This window comes from Aulostomus chinensis, chromosome 14, assembly GCF_037954235.1.
Source record: "Aulostomus chinensis isolate RoL2024-O1b breed Wild chromosome 14, RoL_Achi_v1.0, whole genome shotgun sequence".
Classification (NCBI taxonomy): domain Eukaryota; kingdom Metazoa; phylum Chordata; class Actinopteri; order Syngnathiformes; family Aulostomidae; genus Aulostomus; species Aulostomus chinensis.
The window spans coordinates 24,590,273-24,610,017 of NC_141333.1; the positions used below are offsets into that span (position 1 = coordinate 24,590,273).

General features: G+C 43.7%; 4 protein-coding genes across 10 annotated transcripts in view; 2 read left to right on the forward strand and 2 right to left on the reverse strand.

Moving 5' to 3' along the window:
- Positions 1-2,256, reverse strand: part of herc2 (HECT and RLD domain containing E3 ubiquitin protein ligase 2) — a 47,958-nt gene extending 45,702 nt beyond the window's left edge. For 2 of the 3 annotated variants that reach the window (XM_086224914.1, XM_086224912.1), the window contains exons 1-3: positions 2,100-2,256; positions 1,029-1,137; positions 132-225 (exon numbers count right to left, since the gene is read on the reverse strand). In XM_086224914.1, the coding sequence (XP_086081040.1) occupies positions 132-225; positions 1,029-1,100 (166 nt within the window). In that variant the 5' untranslated portion in view covers positions 1,101-1,137; positions 2,100-2,256. The remainder of the gene's footprint in view (positions 1-131; positions 226-1,028; positions 1,138-2,099) is intronic. The other variant, XM_086224911.1, reaches the window with a different exon arrangement.
- Positions 2,257-5,312: 3,056 nt separating this feature from the next.
- nipa1 (NIPA magnesium transporter 1) lies at positions 5,313-8,164 on the forward strand. Of its 2 annotated transcripts, none has more exons than XM_086223984.1 (5): positions 5,313-5,503; positions 5,613-5,660; positions 5,820-5,910; positions 6,519-6,679; positions 6,799-8,164. In XM_086223984.1, the coding sequence occupies exons 1-5, from the start codon at positions 5,371-5,373 to the stop codon at positions 7,305-7,307; spliced, it is 942 nt and encodes a 313-aa protein (XP_086080110.1). In that variant the 5' UTR covers positions 5,313-5,370; the 3' UTR covers positions 7,308-8,164. The 2 variants fall into 2 exon arrangements, with proteins under 2 accessions (XP_086080110.1, XP_086080111.1); XM_086223985.1 differs by having other exon boundaries at positions 5,829-5,910.
- Positions 8,165-8,923: 759 nt separating this feature from the next.
- Positions 8,924-12,984, forward strand: nipa2 (NIPA magnesium transporter 2). Of its 2 annotated transcripts, none has more exons than XM_086224919.1 (6): positions 8,924-9,260; positions 9,952-10,188; positions 10,949-11,005; positions 11,429-11,519; positions 11,593-11,753; positions 11,834-12,984. In XM_086224919.1, exons 2-6 carry the CDS (start codon positions 10,044-10,046, stop codon positions 12,478-12,480), a joined length of 1,101 nt encoding a protein of 366 aa, XP_086081045.1. In that variant the 5' UTR covers positions 8,924-9,260; positions 9,952-10,043; the 3' UTR covers positions 12,481-12,984. The 2 variants fall into 2 exon arrangements, with proteins under 2 accessions (XP_086081045.1, XP_086081044.1); XM_086224918.1 differs by lacking the exon at positions 8,924-9,260 and adding an exon at positions 9,708-9,841.
- Positions 12,985-13,052: 68 nt separating this feature from the next.
- The window catches only part of cyfip1 (cytoplasmic FMR1 interacting protein 1), a 32,681-nt gene continuing 25,988 nt past the window's right edge, over positions 13,053-19,745 (reverse strand). For all 3 annotated transcript variants that reach the window (XM_086224916.1, XM_086224915.1, XM_086224917.1), the window contains exons 24-31: positions 18,756-18,899; positions 17,845-17,935; positions 16,593-16,723; positions 16,430-16,502; positions 15,172-15,266; positions 14,834-15,072; positions 14,614-14,761; positions 13,053-13,553 (exon numbers count right to left, since the gene is read on the reverse strand). In XM_086224916.1, coding sequence (XP_086081042.1) covers positions 13,389-13,553; positions 14,614-14,761; positions 14,834-15,072; positions 15,172-15,266; positions 16,430-16,502; positions 16,593-16,723; positions 17,845-17,935; positions 18,756-18,899 — 1,086 coding nt within the window. In that variant the 3' untranslated portion in view covers positions 13,053-13,388. The remainder of the gene's footprint in view (positions 13,554-14,613; positions 14,762-14,833; positions 15,073-15,171; positions 15,267-16,429; positions 16,503-16,592; positions 16,724-17,844; positions 17,936-18,755; positions 18,900-19,745) is intronic.

The following is a 19,745-nucleotide window of genomic DNA, read 5'->3' on the forward strand; positions in this document are numbered from 1 at the left end:
GAGTCAGAATTCTCAAATTAATTTTCATGTCTAGCCATGTACTTGGGTCAGGTATGATCCTTAGACAGTGTTTAATCACACCACGTTCATGGGGGAACACTGAGGGGGAGCTCCATCAGCCAGCAGCATACCTGGATGAGCTGATTCTTCTCCGCTGAATGTGATCTCTTCATCTTTTACCATTTCATTCCACATCTCACTTAGTCCCTCTGGAGAGAACGCCCGCTGCCAAAGGAATGAAGAAACTGGAAATCAATTTTCAATTGTAAAATGCTCAACCTACATACAAATATTTGTGATTACTTTGTATCATCTGCCAGTGCAAGCCAGACTGAAGACTATCAAATTAAAAGTGTGTTTTTCTCACATCTAGTGTAGATACAGTCAAAGTGATTCAATGTGCTACTTACATTTACTTCATTTCCTCTTTAAAATCTCAAACTACTGGACTAAAACAACTCTTTCAGGAAGAAATATGCAATTTAGAATACTGACAGCTTATTAAACCTCCACTGGCAAGTGAAAACAAAAACAATAATCATCTGAGTAAATGTTTGATACAGTTTGCAGGCCACTGGTGTGGAATGAGTTTCAAGTTATCAGGTGTGTAAGGTTTTTACTCCAAATGTAATTCCTACAGTTGCAGCTCGGATTTTTGGACTAGCCAGGCACAATTGTGGGAGTGTATGCTGACTATTACAGAGATGACAACGTGTGTATATCATGTAGTATTGATTTAATCTCTAATAAGTGAGAAATTAAGTCACATTGAAATGTACGATTAGAGAAATCAACTATTCTAGGTTCTGCCCTGCACCTCCAACTTAATGGAGCAAAACCCATGGAGGAACATCACAATAATGCATCTTACACTGAGCACTTAAATACCAAAAACATTGTCAACTTGCTTGGCTTTGCCTTTTCAAAATCATACCAGCTGGAGTCGAGAAAATACTGCAATGACTGAAAGAGAAGGTTTAGAAATAATCATTGCATAATCGATACTACTGTCAATTGATGCCACGTACCTGTAAGTCTATCTTCAGCCATTTGTCATGAAATCTCAGCTGAGCGTCAAGGGTGAAAGATGGAGAAGGCATCTTTGCCTCTCCTCTCCTGGCTGCAAACGCAGCCAACCTGCAAATCAGCAAAAACAAATATTTGTTATGAATACAATATAAACACACTGATGAAAAGAAAAAGGTAAGGTTGTTTAGCATTAGCATGCTCCTCACATACCCTGTTTTTGGTTTCCTTATAATTGCAAAAAAAAAAAAAAAAAAAATAGTTGTATGTCTGTATTTGACAACATCAACAAAAAAAACCCTGGCAAAGTAATGAACCAACTGGCTATTACAACGAGACTAAGGTGTTTTGCAAAATAAATAAAACAATCATTTAAGGATTAGGCCGTCAGTAGTTATCAGGGACTAGGAGTGAACCACTCCCAAATGTACTGATGAACACAAACACTGACAGTTGTGTAACTTGGGTACATAAATTTAGCTGTTTCTGATTGCTTCAGAGGACACATTCTACATCCCTACAAAAACAAACAAACAAACAAACCCAATGATATGACATTTTACATACAATTCGTGATTACCATGGTAAGCACTGGCTTGGCTACGCTTACTGGGATTTAGGGCCGAGATGTGATCCTAACTAACATTTAGCTAACATGAAATGACGTCGAAATAGGTAACGAAAAGTAACGTTATCGTAGCCCTGGATGCTAGCAGTGGCACGGTTTCTGTTAACCTTGAAACCGTGGGTTTTAAGACACAACCAAATAAATTGGGGACAGCTGCGGCCGTTCATCACACACACGCACACACAAACAAAGCATCAGTTCGCCCGTAATACAATTCATAACGCAAGATACGATCAGCTCGGCAGCTGTTAGCTTCTTAGCCTGCTAGACAGCTAATACTAACACAGCGCTAGCTAGCAACGCTACACCACCTCCCGTCATCCAAGCAGCGATGAACAACCTTTTTGTGATATGACAGAGGGGGAGTGGGGGTATGCAGCATTTTGGGGAGATCAACAACAAAACGGGTGACATTTCAGTTTTTTCCAACAAATTTCTAAATTACCTGCGGTCTCTTCTGACGCTATTCTCGTCCTCTCAGCTGCTTTGCTGCATTAACAAGACGGTCATACGGACTTGATTGACGGGTCGCCGACTGGAGCACGAGGCATGGAAACAAATTACGTAGTAGTAGCTAGGAGGTTCGCTGCGCTTGTTGAACACCGCCACAGCCCGCGCGGGTGGGGTTTACAAACTGCGGCGTTAATTTTGGGAGCCTGAGCTCCAGCCGCTCGGTCCACAAGGTCTCCTAAACGTGCGCTTCTTCGGCTTCGAGGCGGGACATAGAAGAGGTGGGGCTGGCCAGCAATGAAGTCTGACCGTCCACTAGGAAGCAGTGCGTGCGATGGAAAGGGTGGAGGTGCTTAAAAGTTGCTTCAACTGGCGGCGCTCCTTCTATATCCAGTTCTCTATATAAACCCATCATTTAATTATTCGCGTCTCGAGTCATAGACTACGGACTCTCAGCTGGCTGGAACTTAAAATAGTACATCTTAATAGGATGATATGCTGAATTGAGGGAATACATGTGAACTGGCATTATGACTAATCAAAATTGTGTGTCAGATTCCTCATACTTGAATGGATATGGACAGTCATAATGTGATTGCAGATTTCATCTCATTGAGGATATCTGTAACTGAATGAAAGATATCTGTAGTGTGAATACATGGACAATCCTGGGAGGAAGCAAAATTGTGGATATCTTAAATTATGTAATATGATGTTAATGAAATGCTACTAAAAATCGAACGAACACCCCGACACACAACACCTGTCCGCCACAAAAATTATATACAGACATATCAAGCTGTATGATCGCGAGAGCCAGCATCTATTTGATCTTTATTGATGCGCTCGCAAAAATGCCTTATGAAATGACAATCAATAGGACAGCAGAAAGCAAAAAAACACACCTTCATTATGACACAGTGTTTATGCATGAAAATGTCTGGTATTTTTCCTCTTTTTCTATGAGTTGCTACATGACTATGGCTCCCTGTGACAGGCTGAAAATATTCATGAAAAGAACAAAATTCCACAATCTAAGCTGCAATTGTTTGTTCACTCTCACCAGGGTCTCCCCTCAAAAAAGCTTCCTTTCAATTTCAGATGGATTTTCCATCTTTATACAAAATGAGAGAGCCTGATTATTCACAAAAAGCTGAATCATTCAACGCCTGGCTGAACCACTCGCTGCTGGTCTGATTGTTGACTGTAAATATTTGGTTATCATCAAACCTGCTGACAAAGGAGGGGGAATCTGTGTCCAAGATAAGGCGAATGCTTCCAAATATATGGCTGAAATTCTCTCTCTCATTTTAAACTTTCTCTGATTCTATGACGAATGCTACAGAGAAGCAATTGAGCGAAAATGATAGAACTTTCCATGTTAATGCTAAAGTAATAATTGGGGCACGGACAAACCCCATCCTGGTAAACCGAGAGTTCCGCTGCCGTTTCCTGTTTCTGGCATTTCATTAAGAGACACAAGTCAAACAATTTCCTCTACACTGCAGTGAAAATATAGACTCTGAAAGTTTTACAACTTTTTAAAATAAATGTCATGATAACAAATTATGTGCTGATGCAGCTTTATTACATTTGCAAGGTGTGTTACAGGTCACTGGACCCCAGACCAGTTAGGAAGAGGTCTTACATAAATCTAGGATATATTCAAGTACTTGCCCATGTCTGACGCTTGCTTTTCGGAAGAATCTGTCTTAAAATACATCTTGAAACAACCTTGAAGCTCAATAAAATCATAAAGTGCAAATCTTCCAGCGTCACTTTCATTCAGCATTTTAACAGGGGGTGATGTTGGCGTTCCACACTGCTAATTGTAGCACAAGATAAACAAGGGGACATCTGATATCTTTCTGATTCAGAAGGTTCTTGATAAACTATTTATTTTATACCATCCCATTAACTCTTCCCACACAGGCTTACCTCAACTCTGTATCAAGATGACATGATTATATGTCCTGCATCAATAAAGAGCTTAGCAATAATGATGCTAATATTGTTCTCGCTTGTGTATGCTCCAGAAAATGGATCAATAATAAATATATTTACGCGTATTCATGTCACTTGGCCCTGAATAAATGTAAACTAATAGCAAATCAGCAAAATACTGAGTCCCTGATTGCTCCTGATGGCCCTGCGACGGACTGGCGACCCGTCCCGGGTGAACCCTTCCTCTCGCCCGATGTCAGCTGGGATAGGCTCCAGCCCCCCTACAACCCTTAACAGATAAGTGGTATAGAATAAGGATGGCTGGATGGATGGATATTAGCAAATCATGACTGCCATCTTGTGGCAGCATCTGGTACTCCATTCCAGTCCATAGAAATACATGGGTGTGCACGACAAAAAAGATAAACTGAGTGAAACCCTGAATGTCTGGAACAAGAAGGCTGAATGCCTCCTCTGCATTCTTACACAGCAAACTTCACTTCTCAGTCGTCTGAGGATAACTCTGCTTTTCAGCTTTTTTTGAAACTTGTCATTTTCTAAAAAGAAAAAAAGCATACTCACTTGATCTTCAGCTTCCAGTTTATTTTAAATCTGGCTTTTCAAGTTTTGATTTTCACCTTTTGATCTAATATTTTTAATATTTGTGTGCATTTTCATCTTCTTCCTATTACCTTCAGTCAGGCAAACCAATAAAATGTCAAATTGTTCTGCTGTGATAGGGCATTCAGGCTGGCTTTCAGATTTTCCCAACCTTTCTACTTTTTAAGCTGTTGACCTCTCCATCTTTGTTGTATTTCGGTTTTCAGTTTGGACTCTGCAGCTGGTCTCATCGCTGAAGCAATGTTCGGCTCTTTCCAGTGGGCTTGGAAAAATTTGCTTGATGAATTATCAAAAATAACAACAACATTAGGATAGTTTTTTATTATTTAAAAAAATGCTTATTGCGCATGAAGGCAAAGAAGTGCAAAGAAACAATAGTTTTCACGTTAGGTCAATGCCTCCATATTTGTAGTTTATAAATGTAGTTCTTGCGACATTGCTGGTAGTGCATTCCACCACACAACAACTTTTACTAAACAAATAGTGGATAGAAAGAAAGATGGGCAACCCTCCAGCGTTTAATCGCGACACGCAGAGGTGAATCGTTTTCCTCTCCTGTGTGGGAGGGGCTTGAAAACACTCTGTCTCTCTATTGGTGCAGCCGAATGCTCTCATACACGCACATGCGCACTGTCACCGCCACGCCTCTCATTCCAAAGGTGGCTTCTGCTGCTCAGCAGCAAAACAAACTGTAGCCAGAAATGACGTTTACCTCGGAACCAAGTAGTGTCTCCCTGCCAGTCGCAGGAGTAGTGATTGCAGTCATATCAAGTTTCATCAATGGGTCGACATTTGTGCTTCAAAAAAAGGGAATACTACGTTCCCGTGGCAGAGGTAGACGAGAACTGCAGAATAGCATATCACTTGTTTGTTGTGTGGAGTTTGACAAACCATATAAGTTCACTTGATGGTTACACATTAATTCCTTCTGTGTTTCTCTTAGGTGCCTCGTACCTGAGAGATGCCGTGTGGTGGATTGGCACGCTGTCCAGTGAGTATGGCGCCCTCTGTTGACCCAGTTTGGATGTACAGTCAAAGAGTACAGTTCCATCATTGTCCTCTTTGACTGAATCACCACACTAAACCTTCTGTTCCCTGCATTTTTATGGATGAATGCTCTGGTACATAACGATCTGTACATGTCATTAAGTGATTGTAGGACAAATTGGGAATTTCCTGGCTTATAATGTGGCCCCTGCTGTGGTCGTCACACCTCTGGGAGCTCTTGGAGTGTTATTTGGGTAAGTCCAAGTCTAAAATATTTGTGCTATTCTTTGCCTACATCAAAAGCATCTTCACACTGAAAAATGATCATCAGTCCTTCCTGCTGACATTAAAGTGTCAATTCCCAGTCGCAGTATTTGATCATATTTACAGTGATTTTCTAAACCAGAAAATGAACCAGCTGCAATCCTACTGAAATGAAATATTTTTCAGTTTTTTTTAATGCTTTTATGGTGTACAAATTATAAGTATGGGCCTCTAGTTTTTAGAGGACATTGTGCACTCATGCACAATTTCAAGACATCTCAAACCCACAGCCTGCACCAGGAGAACCCCCTCAACCACACACAGACACACACACACAGACACACACACACACACACACACACCCTCCACTGACCAAATGAGGAGGAAAATAATGAGTAAATCAGTGAAATCATCAAATAACATGAGTGAAATGACTACATGGATGAATTAGAGTGAATAAATAAAATGTTTTGTTTACTTATTCACACAAATATTGTGACACATTATGGATGAAAGGATAAAATAGAAAATAAGTCATCTCTCTATCTATCTATCTATCTATCTATCTATCTATCTATCTATCTATCTATCTATCAAGGGCTGTGCTGGCCTCGTGGATCCTGGAGGAGCATCTGAACATCCTGGGGAAGCTGGGTTGTGTGCTGTGTTGCTGTGGCTCTGTTGTGCTCATCATTCATGCCCCTAAATCAGAGAGTGTGACGTCGAGACTGGAGCTAGAGGAGCGTCTGTCAGACCCAGGTGACTGAGCTTCCCGCCTTTAATTTACTGAATTCATTACAGAATTAATGAATTCTGCAGGACACATTTATCAGATGAACATCAATCACTGAAGAGGGCTGTTCACTCTCATCCTGTAGTGGTTGTCATCTACGCCCTCCTGGTGGTCCTGGTTCTCACTGTGCTGATTGCGTGGGCTGCTCCTGCTCACGGCGCATCAAACATCATGGTGTATGTCGCTATATGTTCCCTCCTTGGAAGTTTCACAGTTCCAAGCAGCAAAGGACTCGGACTGGCTGCACAAGACGTATTCAGTGGCGGGGCGGTGCCTAGCAGAACCCTGGCTCTCTTCCTGAGCTTGCTAGGAACGCTGGCCGTCAGCGTCCTCATCCAGTTCTACTTCATCAACAAGGCCTTGGAGTCGTTCAGCTCCAACGTGTTTGAAGCCATATACTATGTCACGTTCACGTGCACCGTGATTGTCGCATCTGCCCTCCTCTTCAAGGAATGGACTGTGCTAACGTTAACTGACAGCCTTGCCATGCTATGTGGGCTAACAACAGTGTGCATCGGGGTTGTTCTACTACGCATATCCCAGGAGGCCTTGCTTACTTGGAGGAAGAAGGAGTTACGAGAGAAGACAGACTGATTGAGGCTCTTATCCTGCATTTCTCATAACAAGTTACTCCACTTGTGTTGTATTAACTCCATCTTGAGAGACCAAAACTATCTTATCTATAAAAGCAAGACTCTCAGTATTTGTTTATGGATGCCAGTGGCTGGATGATCTTCACAACTGTGAATCCGATTGACCTGGCGTGCTTTCCTGGCACCTCCAGAAAGTGTTGTGCTGCGTTTTAGGGTCTGGGGTGCGAGATGACAGTCAGACAACTGAGATGACTGTGAAGATGACAGAGCAGACATTTTTGATGCTGTGTTCAAGGGATCAGATATCACTCAGAGATTTGTGTGCACCCACAGAGCAAAGTCAGATGTCAAAGATAGGAACTCCAAAGATCAAAGTAAGAACTATGAAATCAAAATAAAAGTCTTTAGTCTGAGCCTACCAAAATCAAAGTCCGAACAAAGTCATACATTAAAGACAGAACCTGGAGATCAAAGTGAGATCTCTGAGGTCTGTGAGTTTTCAGTGGATTGTAGCACCAGCTGTTAGGTGCATACCACTGCCTTCTGTACCAGAGTATGTAGAACAGGATCCAGTTTACATAACGTGAGAACTCTTGAGACCAACAGCAAAGATGGAAGTCTGAATTCTCAGATTAAACTCAAATTGGGGGTTCACTATCTTGCTCAAGAACTTAGTCACCGAGGGAAGTGGGGATGGAAACCAAGCGACCCTTTGGTTGCTAAGAATCACTCCCTCATGAATTTATCATGAAACCGTTATTTGACCTCTCATCACACTGAAATGTGGTCTGTACACCAGGTTTTATTGATGATGTCTGAACTTGAGTGTTTCCCTTGATGCTCTAAATCAGGGGTGTCAAACTGGTCCAGTAAGGGCCGGTGTGGCTGCAGGTTTTTATTCCAACCGAGCAAAAGCAACACCTGATCCAACAAATGAGCTGTGTGGACACAGCTTGATTGATTTAAGTTGGATCAGGTGTTGCTTTTGCTCGGTTGGAATGAAAACCTGCAGCCACACCGGCCCTTACTGGACCAGTTTGACACCTGTGCTTTAATAGAACCCTTTAATGTTCTACCTCCCTGTCTCAGTGTCAGATCCCAAAGACTGAATTATTCAGGGTAATTTCAGTAGCAGTCACATAGGTGGAGTTGTATTAAGATGAGTGTCACCCAGGATCTTTCTTCCAATTAGAAGATCCAAATATTAAACTGCACTATTAAAGGGTGTGCACTCATTTCTGCTACTGTCTGTGCCATAAAGGGTTTAATGTCATTTTTTTGTCCCCCCCCCCCCGAACAATTATTGCCTTTGCCACTGTTCCTCTGTGCACTACAAAGGGATTTTATAACATTTCTTTCTCGTTGTCTATTAAGATTTCCTATCATTTAACTGAAATAATTCCCCAGCGTCCATATTGGTATCATCGTGCCTATTTTTTGCAAACAGCCCACTACATGTAGATGATAAAAACATTTGCATTAAAAAAAAAACCAATGTGTACCTAATTTTCATTTTAAGTTATTGTAATTAATAAGCATCTGTAAATAAATTGTGAATCGGAAGCAGCCGAATCTAAAATATGGCGCAACTTCAAAATAATGACACACCTGTGATTCCTAGTCCCTTCCAGCAGTTGTGTTCAGAGTCAACTTTTTAAAAGGAAGACTTCTTTTTTTGTTTTGTTTTGTTAACTAATTAACGCAGAGACCCGAGCGGACGTCACTCAGGTGTGTCCTCGGCGGTGAGCCGGTAGGCTGAGCCTGCTCTCCGGTCTCTGGGCTCGTTATCTTCAGTCAGCAGCAGAAGAAGAGCCGGGCGGTGCCGCAGTCGTCCAGCGGTGTTGGTTGAATTCGGAGAACAGTATGTAATAGTTCGCCACATCGCAAGGAAGCGGGCTACAGTCTAGCTGCTGTCGGGGTTCTGTTGTTGAGGAAACCGGCCGCCCTCGGACAGGTATTTAGCACACATTACGACTTCCGACGATACCTCGACATCCACCGATACTCCCATTCTTGGTTGACTGGCTTCGCTAGCCAGCCTGCTAGCAGTCGCGCTACGGAAGCTAACTAACGTTGCTAACGAGGAAAAACTCGCCTTGAAAAACGTGTAAATTATCTTAATGTAAACTAGTAACCCCAACACCAGTAATACTGTTTATACAGTGCCTAGACTATTGGTGTGTCATAGAGTGGTGGGTTATTTATCTAATTACATCCCTAAGAAAGACCGACTTAGCTTCACGCTAGCTCGATAACTTCACCTAACGTGCTCAGGTAAAGGACCTGACCTCAATAGCGTGTCACTTCCTGGACTTTTGCCACTTAAAATAAAAATATTGGCAGGACATGTGACTAAACACCTCCAGGCAATGTTAGAACAACACCCAGGTACTGGCTGCCTTTTCAACAATCCCTCCAGTGTGTCTCCAGGACGAGGGGGAGGTAGTCAGGCTAGAGATGTGCTGCTGCTCTAAATGGAGCCTTCCAATATATCAGGTCATGTTTTGACACTTTGCAGGGATCACTATGAATCCGGTAGGTGATCTCATTCTGACGCTTTCCAGGGGCTTTTACACACACACACACACACACACACACACACACTCTTACTCGTTTCATGTGCTCTCTCTCTCTCTCTCTCCCAGGTGTCTGGGCTGACCAGAACTGCTCCTCTAGTCAGTACCTTCACTGTGTGGCTGTAAATGTGACTGACCACGTCAACGCATCCAGCGTCAGAATGGGTCAGGGACAGGACAGGGGGAAGTATGATTTTTATATCGGCCTGGGGTTGGCCATCAGCTCCAGTATCTTCATCGGAGGCAGCTTTATCCTGAAGAAGAAGGGGCTTCTGAGGCTGGCCAGGAAGGGGTCCATGCGAGCAGGTAGCTGACCATCCAACTTCTCACTTGTTATTGTCAGCTGAGTTGACACTCCCTGTTCTGCTTGTGCAACACTCGGAAGCTTTTTGTGTCAGACCAGTATAGACGGCCAGGTAGCACACCTGACTGCACCGCTCCAGGCTCTGCTCTCCTGAGCAGGGAGGTGTTCGGGTCTTGTGTCGTCCCTATGCTCTTTAAGGCAGAGATTGAGATGGTGTTTACATGATTTTTGGAGATTATTGAAGTGTTCTTGTAAATGGTATAATAAAGATCATAGCATAATTAGCAGAATGTATGTGCACAGATGATCACATCTTCTTTCTGCTGAGCTCATGCATGTGGGGACGTGCTGTTGGAAACCCAAAAGAAATCAAATTGTAAAGCGTAATGAGTTTCCACCAGAGAACCCATTTTTGGAGAGACTTCAAGCTGTATGAGACCTTGTTACCCGCTCATGGACGTAGCTCTGAGTAGGACAGAAATGATCAACCTATTTTTCCAAACCTAAAGACTCACATATATGTGTAACCAAACCAGCTGGATGTTTTTGAAAATATCTGAAAATGTGAGTTTTGTCTCATGTGCCCAGAGGGAAACCTGACTGCTGAGTGAATAATATAAAGTAGTTTTTCCTTCAGCGTTCTCAGTATTGGAGTGCATGTAAATGGACACAGACATTAACTCTACTTTTACTAGTACTCTGGTGACGTGTTGTCACATTGTTTGGACAGACAAACTAAAATGTCTGTTCTTTGTTGCTCAGGTCAAGGTGGTCATGCATATCTCAAAGAGTGGCTCTGGTGGGCTGGTTTGCTGTCAAGTAAGTGATCACTGGAGTTAGATATGACTAACCCTGAAGAGTCGCTCCATTTGAAAATTTTAATTCAAGGCCTTGAAAATACATAGAGCCGAAATATGTTGTGCACGTGAAGGAAATCTGCTTGCTGATGTGTTCACTTCCAGGTAAGAGAATGTGGAGACGTGCAGGATAAGCCCTGTTAAGGATATTATCTGGGTGTGTCATGAGTTTAAGGACTCCCTCTGAAATCTAGTAACTGTTGCGACTTTCTAGCTGAACAAATAAAACAAGCTTTATCCTACAAAGTGACACCTCAGTAGGGGATGATTTTGTCCTTCAGATGACTAAACAAATGCTAACTTATCTCTGTGCTGTTGTTGCAACATATTAACGATGGCTTCATTACCTAATCATTGTGTGTATGTGTGTGTTTGTTCTTTCCAGTGGGGGCTGGGGAGGCAGCCAACTTCGCAGCGTATGCCTTTGCTCCAGCGACTCTTGTCACGCCACTAGGAGCACTCAGTGTTCTCGTCAGGTAAACAGCCTTTCCTCTTATATTTGTCGACTGGTTTGCAGGGAGTGGGTCTGACTGTGAATGTGGTTTGCAGCGCCGTGCTGTCGTCGTACTTCCTGACAGAGCGGTTAAACCTGCACGGGAAGCTTGGCTGCCTGCTCAGTATCCTGGGCTCCACCACTATGGTAATTCACGCTCCACAGGAGGAAGAGATTAGCAGCCTGGAGCACATGGCCAAGAAGCTGGTTGACCCAGGTACGGACCAGTAAATAAAGTTGTTCCTGATTTCAGACCGTATTCAAGTTCCTCAAATGTGACTCCCTCTCTGTTTTCAGGCTTTTTTGTTTTTGCTACTCTTGTCGTCATTGTGGCCCTCATCTTCATATTTGTTGTCGGTCCTCGCCATGGACAGACCAACATCCTTGTGTACATCACCATCTGCTCAGTGATTGGGGCACTTTCAGTGTCCTGCGTCAAAGGACTTGGCATCGCCATCAAGGAAGCCATCGCGGGGAAGAGCGTTGTGAGGAACCCGCTGGCGTGGATGCTGCTCCTGGGTCTGGTGGCCTGTGTGAGCACGCAGATCAACTACTTGAACAAGGCTCTGGACATATTCAACACCTCTCTGGTGACACCCATCTACTACGTGTTTTTCACCACGTCCGTTCTCACCTGCTCCGCTATCCTCTTCAAGGAGTGGGAGCACATGGGCACAGACGACGTGATCGGCACCCTCAGTGGCTTCCTCACCATCATCGTGGGCATCTTCCTGCTCCATGCCTTCAAAGACATTAGCGTTAGCTTGGCTACCCTCGCCGTGTCTATGAGGAAGGAGGAGCGAACCTTTCCTGCCGCTAACGGTGTAGCGTCCCACAGCACCTATGAACTACTCCACGAGTCCACTGGGGACATGGAGGACAGAGAACTGGGCTTGCCGTTCGACAGCGTGTCTAGAAGGAACGGGACGATGACGTCCTCGTAGGGTCGAGGAACGTGTCGCAGCTCCTGACTCGCCAACCATGAGTTTCGGCATGGTCTGTGTGTGTGACAATAGGACAATCAGCAGTGAGGGGACGTGATGGGACAGACCAGTGGATTGTACTCAGCGTTTTAATTTGCCTTACTCGTCTAAGAATATGATCTGCTCATATTCACCAGAACTTTTTCATTCCTCTGTAGCGCTGTAAATAGGAGGGGTTTGGTTCTACGTTCATGCATACTCATGCACTGACTTCCTTTCTATACAGCAAAAGGTTTTAATATATATTCTATATGGGGTCCTGCTGAAAATGGCCACAATTAAAAAGGACAGTCACTATCATTTGAGTTGTCGTGATACTCTAAAGTGAGCTATTTTTGTTGGTGGTCATAATCAGAACTTTGATTTTGTAGTGTTTACATAAAAAGCTCAAGATGTTTTATTACATATTTATTGAATTAAAATGATTAAAACATTTGAAACAAGGCACAGCGAATAAATGCTTAACACGAGTATGAGATTTGTTATCATTTTCCATTAAAATGTTATAGCATGCATGGTCAACAATATAGCAAGTACAAAATCACCTTCAAACCCCCCCCCCCACACTTAAAATAGCTTCCTGTTAACCCTTAATGGTCCACCACTGCAAAGCCTTAAATATTTCTGATAAAAACTCATTTCCTGTCCCTCATCGATAGGTATCTGCAAGTATAAAACAAAAGAACAGCTCATCCAAAAAGGGCAAACATCTATTCATTTCTGATAAGGCACAAGTGAATACAAAAGTTTATTCTGACAAGTCACCCAGCTTCCTTCTGCTACTAAAGACCTGCTGTGACTGAGGAGGAGGAATATTAGCGGAGAGTCTCTTCACGCTGGTCCACAGTTTGGAAAGTGTCAGCAGCATCTCAGCTGCTAGCCAGTGACTGGTGGATCGGAGGCTGGAAGCATCGGACGTGTTCCACCGGCATGTTCTCACCGTCTCCAGACTTCAGGTACTTGTTCAGGATGGCGAAGATCTCGTCGTTTAGGACCTGGAATTTACGAATTCTGTCCACCATCTTCTTTAGTGGCTAAAGGAAGACAGAGGACAGACAAATGAGGTTTCTTTTAGTGTTTCCTGTTCCTCTTGCAACCGGCCTGGCGATGGGAAGTTAAGATAAGCAAACTCACCAGAAAGGACAGTCATCACTGCCATAAGGTTTGATTAGGCCACCAAATATTAAAAACGGTTACTAATAAGTATAAAAAACAAAAATATACTTCCAACCTCTTAATGTAGATTTCTTGTTTAACTGCATTTCAGGATTTGTCCTCAATCTGATCAGGTGCTGGAAGTCAGTCTGATGTTTCGGTTGCCGAAGCTCTGCTTTCTTTCTTTTTTTTTTTAACTACTTTTGTTTTGTAAAACCAGAAAAATTGACCTAAAATGAAAGCACCTCACAAAATACATTTGCAGTATATTCCTATCAAAATCAATGTCGAAGCATTAATATTTTAGGATGACATCAGGATCATAATTTCAGCTTTTGGCCCGCAGGCTGTGGATTTTGCTCCCCAAAGAAGAAAAAGAGGCCCAAAATCAAATATTGGGTTTGTGTTAATGTGCAAACCAATGAGCCACCATCTCCAGCTGAACAACAACATCCCAGATGGAACTCTGCATGTTAAATATTAGGGACGTAGATTTGATCAGTTTTCTATTGAGAAGGGGGACCAGATCTGGAGGTGCTTCCTTGATCCTCGGGTCCAGCTGTGGCATGCATGTCCCTTTTTAATCAGGACCTGCTGGGAAGCTCTACCTTATGATCAATGACTGATCACTGTGTTTAAAACAGTTAACTTATAAATAGCTGCACATTTTCTAATGACTTTAATAAGCTTTTTGTTGTCCTCATTAATATCTGAACCGACTGAAGCTAATGACTTTATCAGTGTTCATTGGAGCTAAGCTCACTAGACTCAGCTGTCCAGTGTTGGTCTGCATCTCCAACCAGAGGCAGAGAAAATTGTCGACACCAAAAATGATTGGACAAGAATATTTCCCAAAATGTCGGTGTGTTCCTTTAACCTGGACCAGGAAACACAGCCACTTACTCAGACACGAGTCTCGCAACTCCCTCTCTCACTCACCACGCTCTTGATGACCTCGTCCTTGCCATCGTGCTTCTGCACCTTGAGGAGATGGTAGCTGAAGTCCAGGATGTCGAAGCGCCTCTGCTGTCCCAGCAGGGCGATGATCATGCAGCCGGCCCAGTGGAGGCCGTCTCCAAAGCACTGCCTGGAAGAGAAGAAGAGATGTTAGAATCGCCTGTCATGGTGATATACGGTGGACATGTGCAGGCAAACTCACTCCACGGTGAACTCGTGGGCGCCGACGGGGATGCAGTACACAAACTGCATGGCACTCCAGAGACGGTGGAACTCCACGCACTCGTCTACATGCATCACACCGTTGCTGGGCAGCGGTCCACGCCAGATGGGGTCATCCAGGAAGCCACGCACACGGGTGAGGATGACCTCGAACATGGACAAACCGCAGCATAGCCTCTCTTTGGTTAGAAGGTCACCCTCACGGGCGATGGCGATTTGCTGATGGAGAAGGAGAGGTGGCGGAGGATTCATGTGATGTTCACGTATGTGTTGATAGGGTTCGCATGTATGGATCATATCTGGACGGACGGGTCATACCTGCGGCGTGCCAAGTCGCTCGATCAGCGGGACCATGTGCAGCGCTGTATATTTGGCTTCTAAGCGCTTCATCTTGGCATCAAGGCGCTCGCCCTCTGTACCGAGACCACAGTTGTGTTACGGTTACCCACAGGGTTTATTTTTGTCCAAACTCCATTTAATTAAACAAGAATGAATTGAAATACTGAGTGATGTGTCAGGTTTGAGACCACCATCTCTGACTCACACACACACACACGCACGCACACACACGCACACGCACGCACACACACGCACCATCACAGTGCTGGAAAAGTGTGTATTAATCCTCTGCTTGAGTAAAAGTCAATACAACCCAGAGGCCTCTGAGATTGATTTCACCTTTTTTTCTAGAAGTAGAAGGTTCTACTCAGGTTTGCTCAGTATGAACCAACAACAGTGACTGTGGGTCAGGGCTGCCATCGCTGGACTTCTGCTCTCTTTACGATAGACACTCAGTTGCGTCCACAGCAGTGAGCAGCTGACTGAGGCTTCGCATGGCTCTGTTCGTCCCTGACAGTGTCACCCAGGAGTCAGTCTTCCATTGATTCAGTCTGTCGTGACATTGGGACATCTGTACCAGGAAGTACTCAACTAGTCTCTGACCATGTCTTCACGTTCTGTAGTCTGACACGTACTTACAGCGTGTGACTCAACGATGTACTCATGGAGTACGTATATGAATGTGAATACTTGAGATTTAACTGTAAAACAATTGGAAGCACTCTACTACTACATGTAGTGCTTGTAACTACTATTAACCAGTGAATTCATCATTTATTTAACACCATTTAGTGAGACTCAATACGCCTCCCTGGCAGAGGTACATTGGATGGGTTCTAAATTTATTATTTATATCGAGCAGTTTGGATCAACCGATATCCCGCCTTTGAACTTGGTGTGAGCCGTCAGTGTCCCTGGATGTCCCTGACTGTAGGCTTTCACTCAGCGATGTCATAATTCACTAACTGCTTCAGCAACAGCAGTTAGCAACTACTTCTGGTTGTGCCACCATTAATGGTGCAGTGGAAGTCAGAATTTGACACCGCACAAACGCAACACAGCTCTAGAGAGAAGTGTGATGCATCTAAGAGTGTGTTCTGCTCCTGGTCTGGCCTCGAAGCTTTTGAGGAATTTAATCACAGAAAATATTAATCAGCAGCAGCCTATGTTCATTCTTTTATTCAACACAACCACGAGACACTTTTAATGAATACATTTATCATCATCTGGTAGTTACCTTTGACGTGGACTCTGGGAAGGATGTTCTGGAAAGGTGCAGCGTGCAGCAAATCGCACACTTCTTCCTGTGACTGTGAGGAAGATGATGGTAGAGGTTACAACACCAGCGCATCCTGAATTAGCAACTTACTCTCCTGCTCATTCTGGGTTGTGGCCCCTACCAGAGACTGCTCGCTCAGTAGACAGAAGAGGAGGGCGTTGCCCACCTCCCTCAGGTTCTGGAAACACACCGTCTTGAGCTCGGCATATTCAACAATGTCCTTCAACTGGTGGTGGAAGAACTCCAGGATTCCTGCAAGGAAATAAGGCCCAGTGACCCCATCATCCACCTCATTTCATACCGACCTCAAGCTTTCGCAAGTAAGACCACGCTAACAGACACTCAGCAGTGGTACCCAACTGCAGCCAAACTTTCACAACAACTTCCAGTTTTAAACCCATTCTTCTTTACTGAGAAAAGAGCAACTTCCTGCTGCTCGACCTGTCAGACCTGCAGCTGCAACTCTTCTGTTCACAGAAGAAACTGATACCAATGTTGTCATCAAACAGGGTCGCATGAGAGCTGCTCTCACATGTTACTTTAACACTTGCTCCCTACAGTCCCTGGAGGTGTGAGCTCACAGAAAGAGGCTGAGACTCAAGGCCAAGCTGAAGGCGCTGAGAGAGACTCCATTTCAACTTTGTCCTCCTGTATTTGAAAAGCATGCACAGGGACACGCTGTACTAAACACACACAAGCTGTGCTATTTACTCCATAGAAAGTTGAGGCTATGTTATTTGCTCTGGTTTCTATTTTTAGCTTCCATAATGTCTGAAAGCTTCCATTAAAGCTTTAAAATAGTCGCTGCTCTGCTGGCTTCTTAGTTGCCTCATCCTGAGAGACACACACACACACACACCCACACACACCCTATTTTCATAAGCAACACCTTTTTTTCCCTCAAATTTCAGACTATCCTGTAGATGCAATCATAACACTGAATTAATGACATAGATCAGTTCATGCAACTGTATGCATAAACACACAGGCCTCATTTAGAACATCTTTACATATCAGTACAGATCAATTACTAATGATGTGCTCATTCATATTTCTGTTCAATCAAACTACACAGACCTAATAAACGATAATAAACTGCTTTATTTTTGATCATTATTACAAACCAGAGTTAATAACAAGCGTTTCTAACATTTCTGGGGGTAAGACAGCCAACACGTCTGGACGAGGTGTCACAATTCTGCTGCAGCTAACCCTCATGAAAAAAGATTACTGCCATTGTTTGCAATTGTTCTAAGGTTCTAATTTGTTTGCTCCACTCTGAATGAAAGACAACAAAATCCTTCTGTCTTTTCAGATGTTAGAAACTCAATGGATGTGCAGATTTATACAAACAGAATGCAGAATCCACTCACCCGGCGAGCCGTACTCATGGCGTGGGAGTCGGCAAATCTTAGGCATCACCTCCATCAGGGTCTTCACGTACTGCATTATGGTGCCCTGAAGCTGTTCAAGAGCAGGAGAGCATTAAACTCAGGGGTTTATGTCTACATCATTCCAGAAAAACACACACTCGACTGGAACATTCTGTCTGCAGTGACATCAGAAACATTGTGGGCACTCTCAAATAGGTGTCTTGAGCTCACAAAGACATTTTTTTAACCACTGAATTACTTCTTTGTGGCTCCACAACACAGAAAGCCACATATTTTTAGTTTAAAGCTAACCACGATAGCTGACCACAGCAAAATTGCCCAAATCCCTAAGTTTAAAAACTCTCAAGCGCATTGTCTGGTACAAACAATTTCTTTCTGTATCCAGCCGTATGCTCAGTTTTCCACACTTTGATTTGAGCTAAAACTCATGAGGAGCCTTCCTGTTTGGCGCTCGTTCGCGGCAGCAGCAAGCACAGCTGGTGCATTCAGATGAACCAACTCCTTCAAGTTCATTCACAGTAGCGACTAACAGAAGAGGTTGCGGTCGGTTTCAAGTTCAAATCAGTGCTGTGGTGTTTGTAGATTACTTAGCATACCACTGGAGAAGGAGACACTACACTTGAGACTTTGATAACAAACATTCTTTGGGATTTTTCCTGTGGTTCCGAGTAGTCAGTGGCTTTGGGGGAACATTAGCTTCAAGCCAAATGTACACAAATGGCTCCTCCTGCATTCTGGAGCAAAAACGTGATGCAGCAATGAATAAAGTCTTCTTCATGAGCCCAAAACTCTTATTTGTGAGTACTTGAAAGGCACAAAAATATACTTGATGACGCATCACTTCAAATCATTCCTCATGCGCACCATAACTATATGACCATCTCACTCACCAGGCTTTTGACCACCTTCAGCAGTTCCTCCATCACCACGGCGATGCCCTGGTAGCCCAGCAGTCTGCACATGACCTTGATGTGCGGAGGACCCACAAAGTTCCTGTAGCAGCCGAATATGCTGCTGTACGCCAGGTTCAAGGTCTGTGTTCATAAGAGAAGAAGAGAACATTGCTGACCGCTTGAGTAAAGAAGGAGTTCTTCCATCATCACGAGTGATGCATCGGAGTGAGGATGAGTGATAAACACACAGACTCTTCTATTACCGTCACTGCACACACACGGTTACCGGAGCTAATTCTGCTGCTGAGAGTGTGTTAGTGGTACTAGCAGGGCTGAGTCATGTTGTCCAGGTCAACACATCCACAGGAAAAATAAAGAATACAACCCAGAGATACACAATTGTGCCTAAATTTACAACAGCCAGAGAACATTGCACCTCTCATTATCAGTGTGGCAAAGGTGTCAACTCAGGCATCAATCATTTCACATGGGTTCCTCACCTGACTAAGTTTCAGTCTGTTCAATAATTAGGATATCATCAGACATTTAGGAGTTGTGTGAGTGCTGCCGTCAGGATGGAAGTACCTAGCAGACAATGTAGCCTCATTCTGCACTCATTTGCATCCACACAAGAGAGCACAAATCAAGTGAAGCCAGTTAAAAGTCCAGCCCTCTTGATCACGATCTCTGCTCTATGAAGAGCGTAAACAAGCAAGTGCAATGTGTCAATTTGTTTTTCCACTCATTAAATATTTAAGTCCACTTGAATTATGGGTTTTCATGTTTCAAATTATCTGTGCAGGCTGACTGCAGCCACCAGGGGGCAGAGCTGCTGACTCTCATCTCTCAACTACTGCAATAGATTAACATTAATGACAATGTCTGGAGACAGGAGTCAAGACACATTTAATACTTTATGAGGAGCAACACATTCACCCATTGACGGAATGATTCGGTCACCATGGAAACCGGTCTGGTGTTATGGTA